The sequence below is a fragment of the Mobula birostris genome, chromosome 10, assembly GCF_030028105.1.
Source record: "Mobula birostris isolate sMobBir1 chromosome 10, sMobBir1.hap1, whole genome shotgun sequence".
NCBI classification, from domain to species: Eukaryota; Metazoa; Chordata; class Chondrichthyes; order Myliobatiformes; family Myliobatidae; genus Mobula; species Mobula birostris.
Window position 1 is genome coordinate 145,067,989 of NC_092379.1, and position 16,593 is coordinate 145,084,581.

At 43.8% G+C, this 16,593-nt stretch overlaps 1 protein-coding gene across 2 annotated transcripts in view; it reads right to left on the reverse strand.

The window, feature by feature from the left end:
• LOC140204370 (tripeptidyl-peptidase 2-like) overlaps positions 1 to 16,593 on the reverse strand; it is a 193,393-nt gene that overhangs the window by 25,331 nt on the left and 151,469 nt on the right. For both annotated transcript variants that reach the window (XM_072271060.1, XM_072271061.1), the window contains exons 23-26: positions 13,306 to 13,384; positions 6,294 to 6,442; positions 2,702 to 2,789; positions 201 to 331 (exon numbers count right to left, since the gene is read on the reverse strand). In XM_072271060.1, coding sequence (XP_072127161.1) covers positions 201 to 331; positions 2,702 to 2,789; positions 6,294 to 6,442; positions 13,306 to 13,384 — 447 coding nt within the window. The remainder of the gene's footprint in view (positions 1 to 200; positions 332 to 2,701; positions 2,790 to 6,293; positions 6,443 to 13,305; positions 13,385 to 16,593) is intronic.

Consider the following 16,593-nt stretch of genomic DNA (forward strand, 5'->3'; position numbering starts at 1 on the left):
GAAGGACTGAACACTGCCAAAACTAAGACAAAATTAGGTTTGATGGTCCAGGACAGACAGAGATGGAGGACCTTCATTGCTGCCCTAAACACCAGCAGTGTAACAGGCAGTAAGGTATATGGAAGATAAAGTTAATCCATGATCTTAATCTCCCCAGCCTTTTCATGGGCTATTGTTTACACACACATTTGGGCACATACCTTTTGATTGCTGCAGCATCTGGTCTTGGGTCAGTCTTCATGACCAAGTTAGTCACCAAGGCTTTTTGGTCAATGTGTGAGATAACCACATCAGCAGCTTGAACGATTTCATCTAGCTTCTTCAGCCGTTCCTAGGAATGGAAAGCAACCTGTCAACTGAGTGCCCACTGAGGCAGCCTTGAGAAGAGGTAAAAGGAAGCTTTTGGGTGAGAATAGTTCAGTGGGACAGTGGAGAGAATTAGTACAAGGGATCAGGTTGGAGCAATATTCTAGAAAGGAATGTCAATTATTCCTCTGCCTCAACAAATGCTGCCGACTTGCTAATTTCCTCTGCGGTATCTGTCAATAGAGATAATGGAAATGCAACAGTGCAGTATGAGAATTCAAATTCACCTAAAAAAAAGCACAACAGAATTAACAGTACAAATGAAAATCAATTCTTTTACTTAAGAAAATCAGGATAACATGCCTACACAACCTAGTCACTTTGACATCTGCCATCATGAAGTGTTTCTGGAGGTTGGTCATGCCTTGCATCAACTCCAGCCTTAAACAACCTCAATTGCCTACTGCTAAAACAAGTAAAGACGCCCTAGTTAGACTAGTGTTTATTGACTACAGCTTCAACTTATTACTGTAATTCCAAGCAAACTCTTACAAAAACTCCAGATCCTACAAGTCAACACCTCCTTCTGCAATGGGATCCTTATCTTCCTGACAAACAGACCCCATCCACCCTCTCTTCTCCCACTTCTCATTGGGCAGAAGGTAGAAAAGCCTACAAGTACATACCACCAGGCTCAAGGATGGCTTCTACCCCATTGTTATAAGAGTATTGAATAGTTCCCTGGTACAGTCAGATAAACTCTGGACCTTATAATCATTATGATTGTACTGTTTACCTGCATTGCACTTTGTGTTACATTTTACTCTGCATTTTATTATTTTACCTTGTATTGTATGTACTGTACATTATGCAAGACAAGTTTTTCACTGTACCTCAGTACATGTGACAATAATAAGCCAATTTACTGCTAAGGCCAGCATTTGCACCTTATTCTACAATGCTCTTTTAAAGATAGATCAGTAGCAGGATTACAGGATTCTACCCCACAAACCATGAAGGGGCTGTCAAGTTAGAATGTTGGCGTGATGGGGTTCCTAAGTGACCTTGTGCTCCTAGATGTTGGAGGCTGAAGATTTCGAAGGCATGTCAATTGTTAAATCAGCTGAATTATAAACTGAATTATAACTGCATGAAGTGAATAAGAATAGATCAAGAACACAAAGTAACTAAGAACATTTTTGGCACTGTTACAGCAGGTATAGGCAGCGAAGTCCTGATGCAGTCCTTGAGGACTGCATAACTCGGGAAAGCTGAATTTGCCTTAGTACTGCAGTACTATTACAATGCTAACTGCAATGCTACTTAGGGGTACCACGGTAGTGTTGCGGTTAGCATGACGATATTACAGCTCAGGGTGTCAAGAGTTCAGTGTTCACTTCCTGCGCCATCTGTAAGGAGTTTGTACGTTCTCCCTGTGAACTGTGTGGGTTTCCTCCGAGTGCTTCAGATTCCTCGCTCAGTCTAAAGATGTACAAATCGGTCATTGTAAAATTGTCATGTGATTGGACTAGGGTAACATCAGTTGGTTGCTGGGCTGTGTGGCTTGTTGGCTAGAAAGGCCTGTTCCACGCTGCATCTCTAAATAAAAAAAGATAAGATTCCCTAGATTAAATGCTGGGATGGGCAGATTGTTCATTAAGGTGAGAGTGGGTAGAATAGACCTAAATTTTCTGGAGTCAGGAAGAATATGAATGATCTTATTATAGTCATAGTCATACTGATCACGGGGGAAATTGGTTTTCGTTACAGTTGCACCATAAATAATAAATAGTAATAGAACCATAAGTAGTTAAATAGTAAAATGTAAATTATGCCAGTGAATTATGAAATAAGTCCAGGACCAGCCTATCGGCTCAGGGTGTCTGACCCTCCAAGGGAGGAGTTGTAAAGTTTGATGGCCACAGGCAGGAATGACTTCCTATGACGCTCTGTGTTGCTTCTCGGTGGAATGAGTCTCTGGCTGAATGTACTCCTGTGCCCACCCAGTACATTATGTAGTGGATGGGAGACATTGGCCAAGATGGCATGCAACTTAGACAGCATCCTCTTTTCAGACACCACTATGAGAGAGTCCAGTTCCACCCCCACAATAAACGTAGAACATCGACACTACAGCACAGTAAAGGCTCTTCAGCCCTTGATGTTATGTTGAACTTTTAACCTACTCTAAGATCAATCTAATACTTCACTCCACATAGCCCTGCATTTTTCTATCACCCATGTGCCCAAGAGTCTCTTAAGTGCCCCTAATGCATCTCCATCTACCACCACCCCAGGCCATGCATCTAGCACTCTGTGTAAAAATATCCTACCTCTGACATACACCCCTCCCCCCCCCCCCCCCCCGAAAGTAAGTAGGCAAGAGACAACGTACCTTTCCAGAATCAAGGCTGGTGAGGTAAGCAATATGTACAGGTAAGTTTTCAGGGTACATTGATGTCAGTTCCTCATGTTGTTCCAGTCTGTGAGAGAAGATAAAGTTCAGAGATAATCTGGGTCTGTCACTGTTTTGGAGAGACAGGTTCCCCACACAGAACTGGCAAGCTGCTGAAAGCTTTGGATCTCCAGCAGCTGAAATTACAGAATGGGTGCATAGAAGAGGTACAGCATAGGAACCAGCCCTTCAGTCCACAATGTTGTGCCAAATCAATTAAATTAATAGCAACTAAACTAATCCCTTCTGCTTATACAATGTCCATATCATCCCATTTCCCTCACATTCATGTGCCTATCTGAACGTCTCCAAAAAAATCCCTCATGTATCTACCTCTACCACCACCCCAGGCAGCACATTCCAGGCACCCAGCATTGTCTGAGTAAAAAACCTGCCCCTCACTTCTCCTTTGAAATTATATCCCCTCACCTTAAATTCATTTCCTCTGGTATTAGACATTTCAACCCTGGGAAAAAGATATTGCCTGTCTATTCTGTCTATGCCTCTCATAATCTTATAAACTTCTATCAACTCTTCCCCTCAGCCTCCACTGCTCCAGAGAAAACAACCCAAGTTTGTCCAACCTCTCGTTATAGCTCATGCCCTCTAATCCAGGCAACTTTCTCATAAACCTCTTCTGCACCCTCTCCAAAGCCTTGCCATCTTTCCTCTAACCAGAGGAGTAACCAGAACAGTATGCAATACTCCAGATTAGGCTAACTAGAGTTTTATAAAGCTGCAACATAACTTCCTGACTTTTGAACTCAATGCCTCGCCTAGTAAAGGCAAGCATGCCATATGCCTTTGTAACCATGCTATCAACCTGTGTAGCTACTTTCAGGGAGATACGAACTTGGATCCTTCCGCTCATCCCTCTACTGTCTCTTTACATTTAACCTACCAAGGTGCAACACTTAACATTTGGCTGGGTTAAACTCTATTTGCCATTTTTCTGCCCATATCTGCAACTGATCTATATCTTGCTGTATTCTTTGCCAGTCTTCTATGCTATCTACGATACCACCAATCTTCATATCATCTGCAAACTTACTCAACCATACAACCACCCTTTCAGGGTAAAAGGCTGCACCTTATAAGGGTACAGTTTCAGGTTGAATGGACAGGAAGGTTATTCAATTTGAACTACTTTTCAAGGGTTCAGAGATCAAATATCAATCGAAAAGAAATAAAGATGAAAGCAAACTTTTAAGTATAACAAGAGCAGAACATAAATTTCCATGAACTGGCTTTAGAACTTTAAGAGATACAGCATGGTAACAGGCCCTTCTGGCATAATGAGCCCTCTCTGCCATGTACCCACTAACTTGCAGGTGTTTGGAATGTGGGAGCACACTGGTGTACCCCGAGGAAACCCATGCTGTGACTGAGAAAACGTACAAACTCCTTACACACAGTTACAGAACTGAACCGAGGTTACTGGGTTTGTAAGGGTGTTATACTAAGTGCTATGCTACTATTCCGACCCAAACTCATCTCACCTCTCACATTACCCTATTTTTCACGATTACCTCATCAATCTCAGTGTCAAATGAAATGGAACGATGAAGAGCCACAGCTCCCTAGGCTAGAGAATTCCAAGAAGCACAATGTGCTGAGGTAAATACTGTCTTATCCCAATCCTGGATCACAGGATCGTTATCCCAAAACTATGCTCTTCAATTCTAGACTTTGCAGCAGCAGAATCAGTATTTCAGTTTCTAGTTTTTTTTAAATAATACTTTATACTCAAGTGGTGGGGTTGAGATATGTCTCTACCAAAGGAGGTGTAAGGTGCTCCTTCCCTCCACTGGCCTGCAAGTCATCCTTGGGCAAGGTGTAGCACCTGCTTAGCCCCCCCGATCAGGGTCACATGAACTCATGGAAGCAGGTGGTGGATGGTTGTATGAACAGCTTGTGCATATTACAAGACCACTGATGTCAGGCAATCTCTGAACAGTATTGATAATGGCTGGCGTCACCCATCTTGTAAAGACCCTGCTCAGAAGACAATGGCTAACCACTTCTTAGAAAAATTTGTCAAGAATAATCATAGTAATGGGACCATGAATGACTACCTCATACGACATGGCACATAATGAAGATGATGATACTTTAAACTGGCAGGTGGAGCTCAATCCGAAAAAGTGTGAAGTGATTCACTTTGCAGGTCAAACTTAAAGGTAGAGTACAGGGTTAATGGCAGGACTCTTAGAGTGAAGGTACAGAAGGATCTTTGGGTCCACGTCCATAGATCCCCTCAGGTTGACGTGCAAGTTGATAGGGTGGTTAAGAACATGTATGAAGTGTTGGATTTCATTAATCAGGGAATTGAGTTGTAGTTACATAGAACTCGGTTACACCACATTTGGACTATTGTGTCCAGTTCTGGACGCCTCATTATAGGAAGGATGCGGAAACTTTGAGACTTATTTTTACCGTGCCCATGGTCTGTTCTTCATCAAATTACATAGAACATAGAATAGTACGGCACAGTACAGGCTCTTCGGCCCACAATGTTGTGCCGACCCTCAAACCCTGCCTCCCATATAAGCCCCCACCTTAGATTCCTCCATATACCTGTCTAGTAGTCTCTTAAACTTAAGGTATTGCTTTGCACTGTTGTAACTATATGTTATAATTATGTGGTTTTTGTCAGTTTTTTTTTAAGCCTTGTGTTTCTGTGATATCATTCTGGAGGAACAAATTGCATCATTTCTTAATGCATGCATTACTAAATGACAATAAAAGAGGACTGCGTGTCCTCATAATCTAATCTAATAAGATTCTAAAGCGTTAGAGGGAGTGCAGAGTAGATTTACCTGGATTAGAGAACACGTTGTGTGTACTCTACCCTCAAGAGGATATGTTGAGCGAGTTACGACCATTCTCTTTGGAATGAAGGAGGATGAGAAATCGCTAGATACAATAAGAGGCATAAATAAAGTGAACAGCCAGCGCTTTTTACCTGGGAAGAAATGGCTAAGATGAGAGGCAACAAATTTAAAGTGACTGGAGGACAGTATCGGGAAAGGGTGTGTAAAAGGTAGTTTTTTTTATATATAGAGAGTTGTGGGTGCATGGAATGTGCATCAGGGGTGGTTGAGTTAGTGTAAGGAGTTTGTACATTTTCCCTGTGACCACATGGATTTCCTCTGGGTGCTCTGGTTTCCTCCCACTTTCCAGTTAGTTGGTTAATTGGTCATCTGGGGGTAATTAGGCAGTGTGGGCTCATTGGGCTGGAAAGGCCAGTTACTGTGCTGTATCAATAAATAAAAATAAATAAAACTAACCCCGCAACAATTGACAGACTATGCCTTCTTGTCACTAACATGATCACAGAAGAATACAGCCCCACATCATGCCCCTGTCTTGAGTACACTGAAACCTCTAGCATGGATTCATCCTGAAGAAAGATCATTGCAGGGACCATCAGCTATCAAGCTCCCACCTTCACAATGAGCTGTACATCCTGTTTAGCTGACCCTTAGCTCTTAATAGATTGGTTTTGATGGGCTGAATTTGCGTTACATACTTGGGCAGCCATTGGATCCTGAGGTCTCTTAAAGCCTCCTCATACAGTTCCTTTGGGTCTTTTTCTTTTTCTTTGGATGGCTTATCTTTGCTGCCATTCTTCATCTTGTTTGGAGGGGGTATCAGATGGTAGAACACGGTGTGCACGTCCTGAAAATAATTACACTATTAGTATGCATGGTAATGCTCACTTGGCAACAAGCTCACCACCGAATCAGAGTTACACGTGCAAGCTCCAGCCCAGAGACTGATCACAACTCCAAATGACATTTCAGTGACAGCAGCACAAGGCAAGAATCTGAATTTGTGTAACTTCATTTGCCACCTCACCTTCTGATTTCACTGGAAGGTTCTCGGCAGTGAAAGGTTTACTCAAAGTTCATACAACACCAAACATTACAGCACAGTACAGGCCCTTCAGCTCACAATGTTGTGCTGACCTTTTAACCTACTCTAAGATCAATCTAACACTTGCCTCCTACATATCCCTCCATTTTTCTATCACCCATGTACCTAAGAGTCTTTTAAGTGCCCATATGTATCTGCCTCTACCACCAACCCAGGCAAGCGTATTCCATGTAAACACCACTCTCTCAGTACTCTGACATCCCCCCTATAACTTTCCTACAATTACCTTAAAATTATGACCCCTCGTATTAGCATTTCTGCCCTGGGGAAAAGTCTCTGGCTTCCAACTAAATCTACGCCTCTTATCACTTTGTATACCTCTAATCAAATCAACTTGATCAATTATCTGTTTCATTAGTTTTTTTCCCTGTGGGAGGAGGCATCTGGGGGTCGATCTATGTTTTTTGTTTCTTTTTTGTGCAGGAGGAGGGATTTGGGGGTTGATGCGCCTGTTCCGTTTTGCTTGGTTTTTGTGTGGGAGGAGGGATTTGGGGGGGGGGGGGGGGTCAACGTGCCTGTTCTGTTTATGTTTGTTATCTTTTGTGCGGAAGGAGTTTGGAGTTGATGATTGTGTTCCCATTCTTTACTTTCTTGTTTCCATGGCTACCCGGAGAATTGAAGAATTTTAGCTGTTAACTTTGATAATAAATGAACCTTTGAATTATCGATCTATCAATTCATTTGATATCCAGCTATCTTAGGGACACTGAGTTTAGGGGCAAGGATAATGGCCGTCTAATACTATCTTACAGCTCATCCAAGATCTTCAAAATTGTGAATGAAGTCTCAAGGAAAATATAAAGGACGGTGGGATCCATTGGCACGTCAAATTTCTACATTCAATATAACAACAGATTATCTATCAGTCTTTGTCATTTGTAGTTTTTTCCTGAATTCTAATATCATACCAGGTGGTCTGATAAATATCTGCTTGACAGCATATAAGGCTATAAGACATAGGAGCTGAAATAGGCAGATGGGACTAGCTCAGCAAGTCAGCATTGATGACCAGGGCTAAAGGGCCTCTGTATGCTATATGATTCTATGACTTGATATATTGTACCGAGTCAAAAGGGCAACAGCGATGCACGGTGTTGGGATTTGCTGCCAGATGCAAAAAAACTCAGTATAATATTCTTTCAACTGAACAAGCTGAAGAAAGATGAAGAGCTTGACCAGAGTTGCCAGGTGCAGAGAGCACGGCTGATTAATTCAGTCTGTGAACAGAACCATGAAATCTACTTCCTATCAGAATGACCACCCGCAGTTACGAAACCTCGAACCAGCCAGACTGAATCATCGACACAAGGAGTAAAATTTCAACTTAACATCTGTGCTTTGCAAAAACAATTGTGCAGTTCAGCTGTAAGAATTGTAGGACCTTTGTTCAGCTTGTAGCACCTTTCTACTGCAAAAAAACACATTGATGTCACAGCCAAGAATGTTCACCAACACCTCTACTTCTTCAGGAAACTAAGTAAGTCTGGCAATTCCCATCGACCCTTACCAATTTTTATTGATGCACTACAGAAAGCATTCTGTCTGGATGCATAACTGCATGGCACGGCAATGGCTCTGCACATGACAGCAAGGAACTGCAGAGCTCAGCACGTCACAGGAACCAGCCTCCCCTCCAATGACTCTGTCCACACTTCTCGCTGTCTCAGTAAAGCCGCCAGCATAATCAAAGACCCCACCCACCCCGGACCTTTTCTCTTCTCCATCCTCCCATCGGGCAGAAGATACAAAAGCCTAAAAGCACGTACCACTAGGCTTAGGGACAGCTTCCACCCACTGTTACAAGAGTATTAAATGGTTCCCTAGTATGATAAGATGGACACTTGACCTCAAAATCTATCTCATTATGATCTTGTACTTTTATCGTTTACTTGCACTGCACTTTCCCTGTAGCTGTTACACCTTATTCTATATTGCTACTGTTCCTCCAGCATTTTGTGTGTTGCTTTGTTATTGTTTTCCCTTGCTCTATCTAAATACATTGTGCAATGATTTGATCTGTATGAAGAGTATGCCTGAAAAGTTGATCAGCCAGGGCATGAAGGGATACAGGGAGATGGCAGGAGACCTGGGCTGAGAGGGAAAATGGATCAGTCATGAGGAAATGGCGGAGCAGACTTGAGGGACCAAATGGCCTAATTCTACTCCTAAAACTTATGGTCTTATACATTATGGTTTTTCAGTGTATCTTGGTACATGTGACAATAATAAACTCATTCCAATAGAAAAGCTGTTCCATACAGACATTACCCCTTTGAAAGGACATTCAGTGCTTCACTCCAGGTTCTGGCTGCTCTGCGTTATATTGGATCACAGCAGAGTTTAATCATAAAGTGAAAAAGTCACCAACAGCAGCCAGCAGGGACTGGTTATTAAGAGCAATTGGCCTCTACTTTTCAGGTTCCAGAAGAGTAAAGAAAAAACGCAACATCAAGCACAAGGAAAAAACAGCTTCTTTCATGAATTCAATGTCACAAAGAATTTTATAACCAAAGGAGTACTTTTCCTATTGTAATATACAAAAGGAAACACTTAATGACAGCACACAAGATGATAGGGTGGCTGAGGTGGTGTATGGAATATTGGCCTTCATTAGTCAGGGGATTGAGTTCAAGAGCCGCGAGGCAATGTTGCAGCTCTGTAAAACCCTGGTTAGACCACTCTTGAAGCATTGTGTTCAGTTCTGGTCACCTCATAATAGGAAGGATGTGGAAGCTTTAGAGAGGGTGCAGAGGCGACTTACCAGGATGCTACCTAGATTAGAGAGCATATTTTTGTGAAGGAAGGCTGAACAAGCTAGGGTGCTTCTCTTTAGTGCGAAGAAGGATGAGAGGTGACTTGACAGAGATGTACAAGACGATAAGAGGCATAGACAGATATAGACAGCATCTTTTTCCCAGAACAGTAATGGCTAATACTTGGGGAATGGTTGGAAGTTTAGGGGAGATGTCAGAAGTAAACATTTTTTTTTAAACAGAGAGCACTAAGTGCATAAAACACTCTCAGAATTGGTGGTACAAGCAAATACATTAGGAGCATTTAGGATGCACATGGATGAAAGAAAAATGGAGGGTTACGGGCTGTGTAGGAGGGAAGGGTTAGATTGAGTGAGGAGTAGTTTAAAAGGACGTCACAGCATCATGGGCCAAAGAGATCAGTACTGACCCAGACAGTGGAAACAATCTTCCAAATAACTATGATTTTCCTTCCTTCTGGGCAATAGCTTCAGTTCTGAGGAAAAGGGAGAGGAGAAGGTGGAAGATAGCCCAGAGTGTGAAGCCTCAGAAAGAATGGAAGCCAAATGTGGAGCAAAGGGCAATGGAATTCAGGAACTCTACAGGTGCGAATACTGGTGGTCAACTGAAAAATTGAGAAGACTTTTTTTTAAAAAAGGATCAACGATCAAAGTTATTCACCATATACATTTACGTGTATTAGGAACATGCTGTGCTGTGTTGGTCAGGACGTTACATGCACAAACAAAAACATTCAACAATTATAAAAATTATGTAAAAAATAAAGTTAGAGGTTAAAGGATGGATAGGGAATAAAATGTTTATAAATACAGCACATAAATACCAGAATGTAAACAGCATTATAACAAGTGGTTTAAAGTGCCTACAATGCAGGACAGTGGCAGGCCTACTAGAAATTTTATGATAATAATAACTTTATCTATAGGGTACTTTTCAGACAGACAAGTGTAACTCAAGGAGCTTTACAACGGGATAAAAGTGCAAACATGAAAATACGATGAAGTGGTATTAGTTATAAACCAGGTTAAGTAAATAGGTCTTCAGTTGGTGTTTAAATTTGTATCCCATAAAGTTTTCTGATAGTTGTGGGTGTTCGGGGTTTCTTCTTTGTTATGTTAACCTTCTAAACTGCTGCATGTGTGGATGAAAATGGCTTTCTTGTTATGTTAAATGCTGAGAAAGTCTCTAGCTGGAAATTTACTTGGGTTAAAACAGACAACGGGGTGCTATCAGCCAGTGGGTGCTCATGGTATGTGATAATGCTGTCTCATATGACTGTGGACGGGGTTTTTGACGGGGAGTCGGAGGAGAGACGAGGAGGACGGTGGAGAGACGGGGAGGACGGTGGAGAGACGGGGAGGACGGTGGAGAGACGGGGAGGACGGTGGAGAGACGGGGAGGACGGTGGAGAGACGGGGAGTCGGAGGAGAGACGAGGAGGACGGTGGAGAGACGAGGAGGACGGTGGAGAGACGAGGAGGACGGTGGAGAGACGAGGAGGACGGTGGAGAGACGGGGAGTCGGAGGAGAGACGGGGAGTCGGAGAGACGGGGAGTCGGAGAGACGGGGAGTCGGAGGAGAGACGGGGAGTCGGTGGAGAGACGGGGAGTCGGTGGAGAGACGGGGAGTCGGTGGAGAGACGGGGAGTCGGTGGAGAGACGGGGAGTCGGAGGAGAGACGGGAGTCGGAGGAGAGACGGGAGTCGGAGGAGAGACGGGAGTCGGAGGAGAGACGGGAGTCGGAGGAGAGACGGGAGTCGGAGGAGAGACGGGAGTCGGAGGAGAGACGGGAGTCGGAGGAGAGACGGGAGTCGGAGGAGAGACGGGGAGGACGGTGGAGAGACGGGGAGTCGGAGGGGAGACGGGGAGGACGATGGAGAGACGGGGAGGACGATGGAGAGACGGGGAGGACGATGGAGAGACGGGGAGTCGGAGGAGAGACGGGGAGTCGGAGGAGAGACGGGGAGTCGGAGGAGAGACGGGGAGTCGGAGGAGAGACGGGGAGTCGGAGGAGAGACGGGGAGTCGGAGGAGAGACGGGGAGTCGGAGGAGAGACGGGGAGTCGGAGGAGAGACGGGGAGTCGGAGGAGAGACGGGGAGGACGATGGAGAGACGGGGAGGACGATGGAGAGTCGGGGAGGACGATGGAGAGACGGGGAGGACGATGGAGAGACGGGGAGGACGATGGAGAGACGGGGAGTCGGAGGAGAGACGGGGAGTCGGAGGAGAGACGGGGAGTCGGAGGAGAGACGGGGAGTCGGAGGAGAGACGGGGAGTCGGAGGAGAGACGGGGAGTCGGAGGAGAGACGGGGAGGACGGCGGAGAGACGGGGAGGACGGCGGAGAGACGGGGAGGACGGCGGAGAGACGGGGAGGACGGCGGAGAGACGGGGAGGACGGCGGAGAGACGGGGAGTCGGAGGACAGACGGGGAGTCAGAGGACAGATGGGGAGGACGGTGGACGTGCGGGGAGGCTCCGGTCGATCACTCAGGGAAGTCCCAAGCCGTGAGTCGACACGATCCGGGTGGTCGTCAGGAATCAATTGAGCTCTAACGGTTGCGCGCGAAGAACTTGGACTTTGATAAGTCTGGCACCTTTTCCCATTCCTTCTTTTTCTGTATTGAACTTATATTAATTTCATAGACTTAATAATATCTATAAAAGTGTACTTGATAAAATGTACTGTGGGTGCTGGCTGATGACTGACATTTGGGATTGACTCGGGCGGCAGGGGTACAGTAACCGACCCAGCGGGAAGCATTCAGGCGGGATTTCTCCGAGATACATACGAGCCAATATAGCTGAGCGTTACACAGGCATTAAAAATGCCTAAGGCAAAAAGGGCATAAGTTTAAAGTGAAAGCATGGGGGTGGGGAGGAGGTCAGAAGTAGTTTTTTTTTAAACACACCTCAAGAGTACATGGAATGCCCTGCTAGAGATAGTGGTAGAGGCAGATACATCAGGGATGTTTAAGAAACTCGTAGATAGGCACATGGATGATAGAGAGATAGGGGCCTATGCCAGAGAGAAGTGTTGGATTGTTCTTTGAGTAGGTTAAAAGGTTGGCAGAACATTTTGGGTCAAAAGGCCTGTACTGTGCTGTGATATTCTATGTTCCATATTAAATAAATGTTAAAGGTCAGGCAAAATTTGATCAACAGAGCCTCGTTGAAAGGTTTCCATATTCTAGGAATTGTAGAGTTATGCTGAAGTTGTATAAGACATTGGAGTATTGTGTATAGTTCTGGACACCTACTTATAGGAAAGATGTAAGTAAAATTGAAAGAGTGTAGAGAAAATTTACAAGGATGTTGCTGGGATTTGAGGACCTGAGTTATAGGGAAAGGTTGAATATATCAGGACTTTTTTCCCCAAGAGGGCAGAAGAATGTGCAGAGATTTGATAGAGGTATACATGGGGTAAATGAAAGCAGGCTTTTTCCACTGAGGTTGGGTGAGCCTACAACTAGAGATCACGGGTTAAGGGTGAAAGGTGAAATGTTTAAGGGGAGAGGGTGGTGAGAGTGTGGAATGAGCTACCAGTGGAACCCGTGGATGCGGGGTCGATTTCAACATTTAAGAGAAATTTGGATAGGTACATGGGTGGGAGGGGTTTGAAGAGCTATGGGTTAATGGGGCTAGGCAGATCAATAGTTTGGCATGGTCAAGGTAGGCCAAAAGGCTCATTTCTGTGTTGTAGTGTTCTATGCTAACAGCTAAATCTGGCAGCAGCTGGTTACCAAAACTCTTATTAACAAACTAACATGCAATGTAGACTGCAGGAGTTTAGGCTGGCCAGTGCCGAGATAGCGAGGATAAAAAACAATACTTACAGCTTTCTTGCCCATTTCAGTTTTAGAAAGGGTGAGTGTTCCCATAAGATAGCAGCCAATATCAATTCCTTTGGGAACTCTGCAGATGAAAAAGAAGGAATTAACATCATCCTTATTCATGGGCATAAAGACACAGCAGAAACAGTAAACACAGCCAGTTAGAGTGATATAACAGTTGACACCGAGAGCCAAGCCGAAGTTCCAGTGGGGTTGGACAGGAAGGAAGGAGGATCACAGATCATCTCACCTCAGAATGGAGGTCAATGGACAGAATACAAGTTGAAACTGCTTCTTCTGTGAGTGGACAAACTATTGCAGCTTTATCATTCTCATCTCCCTTTGTTGTGCAATCTTTTCCTCACACAAAGATGGCAGGCCAGCGTCTATATTTCATTAGTAGTTTGATGAGATTCAATATGTCAACAAAGACCAGCAAATTTCTACAGACGTACTGCGAACAGCATTCTAACTGGTTGCATCACTGTCTGGTATGGAGGCTCTATTGAACTGGATGGGAAAAAACTGTAGCGGGTTGTAAAATCTGCCAGCCCCATCACAGGCACAACCCTCCCCACCATCAGGGCCTTCTTCAAAAGGCAATGACTCAAGAAGGTGGAATTCATCATGAAGGACCCTCACCATCTGTGACGTGCCCTCTTCTCATTGCTACCATCAAGGGGGAGGTAAAGGAGCCTGAAGACTCACACTCAGTGCTGCTTGTTCCCCTTTTCTGAATGGTCCAGGAATCAATGAACACTATTTCACTATTTTTTAAATATATGTTTCTTATTGCTACCTATAATTTTAAAAAAATATATTGCACTGTACTGCTGCCGCAAAATACCACATTTCACCACATAATGTCAGTAATAATGAACTCATTTCTGATTACACTCAGTATCTTTGTGCTCCTGCCTAATGGATTGGAGATTCTCAATGTCATTCCAAATGCTGCATTTTAAGTAATCACAGGTCAGGAATTCCCAAAAGGAAGTGGGAATGTTATGCGTTGTCAAGGAGATTTTGAGAACATCTTAAAACTGTCACAGGTTAAGGTTAGTAAGTTATGGACATGTTTTGCTGGTACTGGAAGGAATGGTGCCACATGCCAGTTGTCCCCAGCACAATTGCAGACAGTGCTTGTCATTGATGCAAAAATGGCATGTTACTGTACGTTTCAATGTACATGTGACAAATAAAGCTAATTCTTATATACCCAGCGTGTACCGAATGAGTATAATTGGGACGTGGGGCTATTAACCTGGGAGAGGATACCATTGTTGGTACACTCATCTTGTCAGAAGTTCATGAGAATAACCCAGGAATGAAAGGGTTAACAGATGAGGAGCGTTTGCTGGCTCTGGGCCTGTACTCACTGGAGTTTAGATGAATGACTGGGAATCTCTTTGAAATCTATTGAATATTGAAAGGCCTAGGTATTTCCTAATTGGGTGAGTCTACGACCAGAAGTCACAGCCTCAGAGTAGAGATGAAGAGGAATTTCTTTGTTCAGACGATGGTAAATCTGTGGAATTCATTGCCACAGACAACTGTGGAGGCCAAATCACAGGGTATATTTAAAGTGGAATTTGATAGGCTCTTCAATAGTAAAGGTTACAGGGACAAGACAGGAGAACAGGGTTAAGAGGGAAAATAAATCAGCCATGATTGAATGGCAGAATAAGTGAATAAGTATTTTGCAACAGTCTTCACTGTAGAAATTCCAAATATCAGGAATCATGAAGTGTGTGAAGTTATCGTAACTAGAGAGAAGGTTCTTGGGCAACTGAAAGGTCTGAAGGTAGATAAGTCATCTAGACCAGATGGTGTCCACCCCAGACTTCTGAATTAGAATTTTATTTCTTGCATCCATCTCGCAGTGAGGGAGTAAAAATCTTGATGTTACATTTCTGTCACAATGTATAAGCAATACGGAAGGGAAATCTAGGAGGATATTGCCCAAACACTAAGATTGTATACATGCATGTACAATAGGATACAATGTACAGTCAGATATGCAATAAGATCAATGTGTATTGATAAATCTGTTGGCCTGGTGAAAGAAGCTGTCCCATAGCCTGTTGGTCCTGGCCTTAAAGCTGTGGTACCGTTTGCCAGATGGAAGCAGCAGAAAGTTTGTAGTTGGGGTGGCTGGAGTCCCTGATGATCCACTGGGCCTTTTTTGCAAAAGAGGAGGCTGAAGAGATTGGGAGGCATTCGTGATGATCTTTCATGAATCACTAAGTTCTGGAATGGTCCTGGAAGACTGGAAAATTGCAAATGTCTCTTCAAGAAGTGAGAGAAACTACAGGCCAGTTAGTCTGACCTCAGTGTTTGGGAAGATGTTGGAGTCGATTATCAAGGATGAGGTCTCAGGGTACTTGGAGGCAAAATGATAAGATAGGCCATAGTAGTCAGCAAGGCTTCTTCATGGGAAACTCTTGCCTGACAAATCTGCCGGAATTCTTTGAAGAAGTAACAAGCAGGATGGACAAAGGGGAAATAGGTTGATGTTATGTACTTGGATTTTCAGAAATCTTTGACAAGAGTCTGCTTAACAAGCTATGAACCCATGGTATTACAGGAAAGATTCTAGCATGGATAAAGCAGTCAGGAGGCAAAGAGAAGGAACAGAGCCTTTTCTGACTGGTTCTCAGTGACTAGTGGTGTTCCACTGCGGTCTGGGCTGGGACTGATTCTTTTTAAGTTATAAGTCAATGGAATTGATGGCTTTGTTGCAAAGTTTGCAGATGGTATGAAGATAGGTGGAAGGACAGTTTTGAGGAAGTACAGAGGTTACAGAATGACTTGGATTAGGAGAAAGGGCAAAGAAATGGCAGATTGAATACAGTGTCAGGAAGTGTATGGTCATGCACTTTAATAGAAGAAATGAAATGGTTGACTACTTTCTAAATGGAAAGAAAATACAAAACAGTGAGGCACAAAGGGACTTGGGAATCCTTGTGCAGGATTCCCTAAAGGTTAATTTGCAGGTTGAGTCTGTGGTGAGGAAGACAAATGCAATGCTAGTATTAATTTCAAAAGGACTAGAATATAAAAGCAATGATGTAATGTTGAAACTTTATAAAACACTGGTGAAGTCTCGCTTAGAATGTTGTGAGCAGGTTTGGGCCACATATCTTAGAAAGGATGTGCTGAAACTGGAGAGGGTTCAAAGAAGGTTCACAAAATTAAATCCAGGATTGAATGGTTTGTCATATGAAAAGCGTTTGATGGCTCCGGGCCTGTATTCACTAGAATTCAGAAGAATGAGGGATGACCTGATTG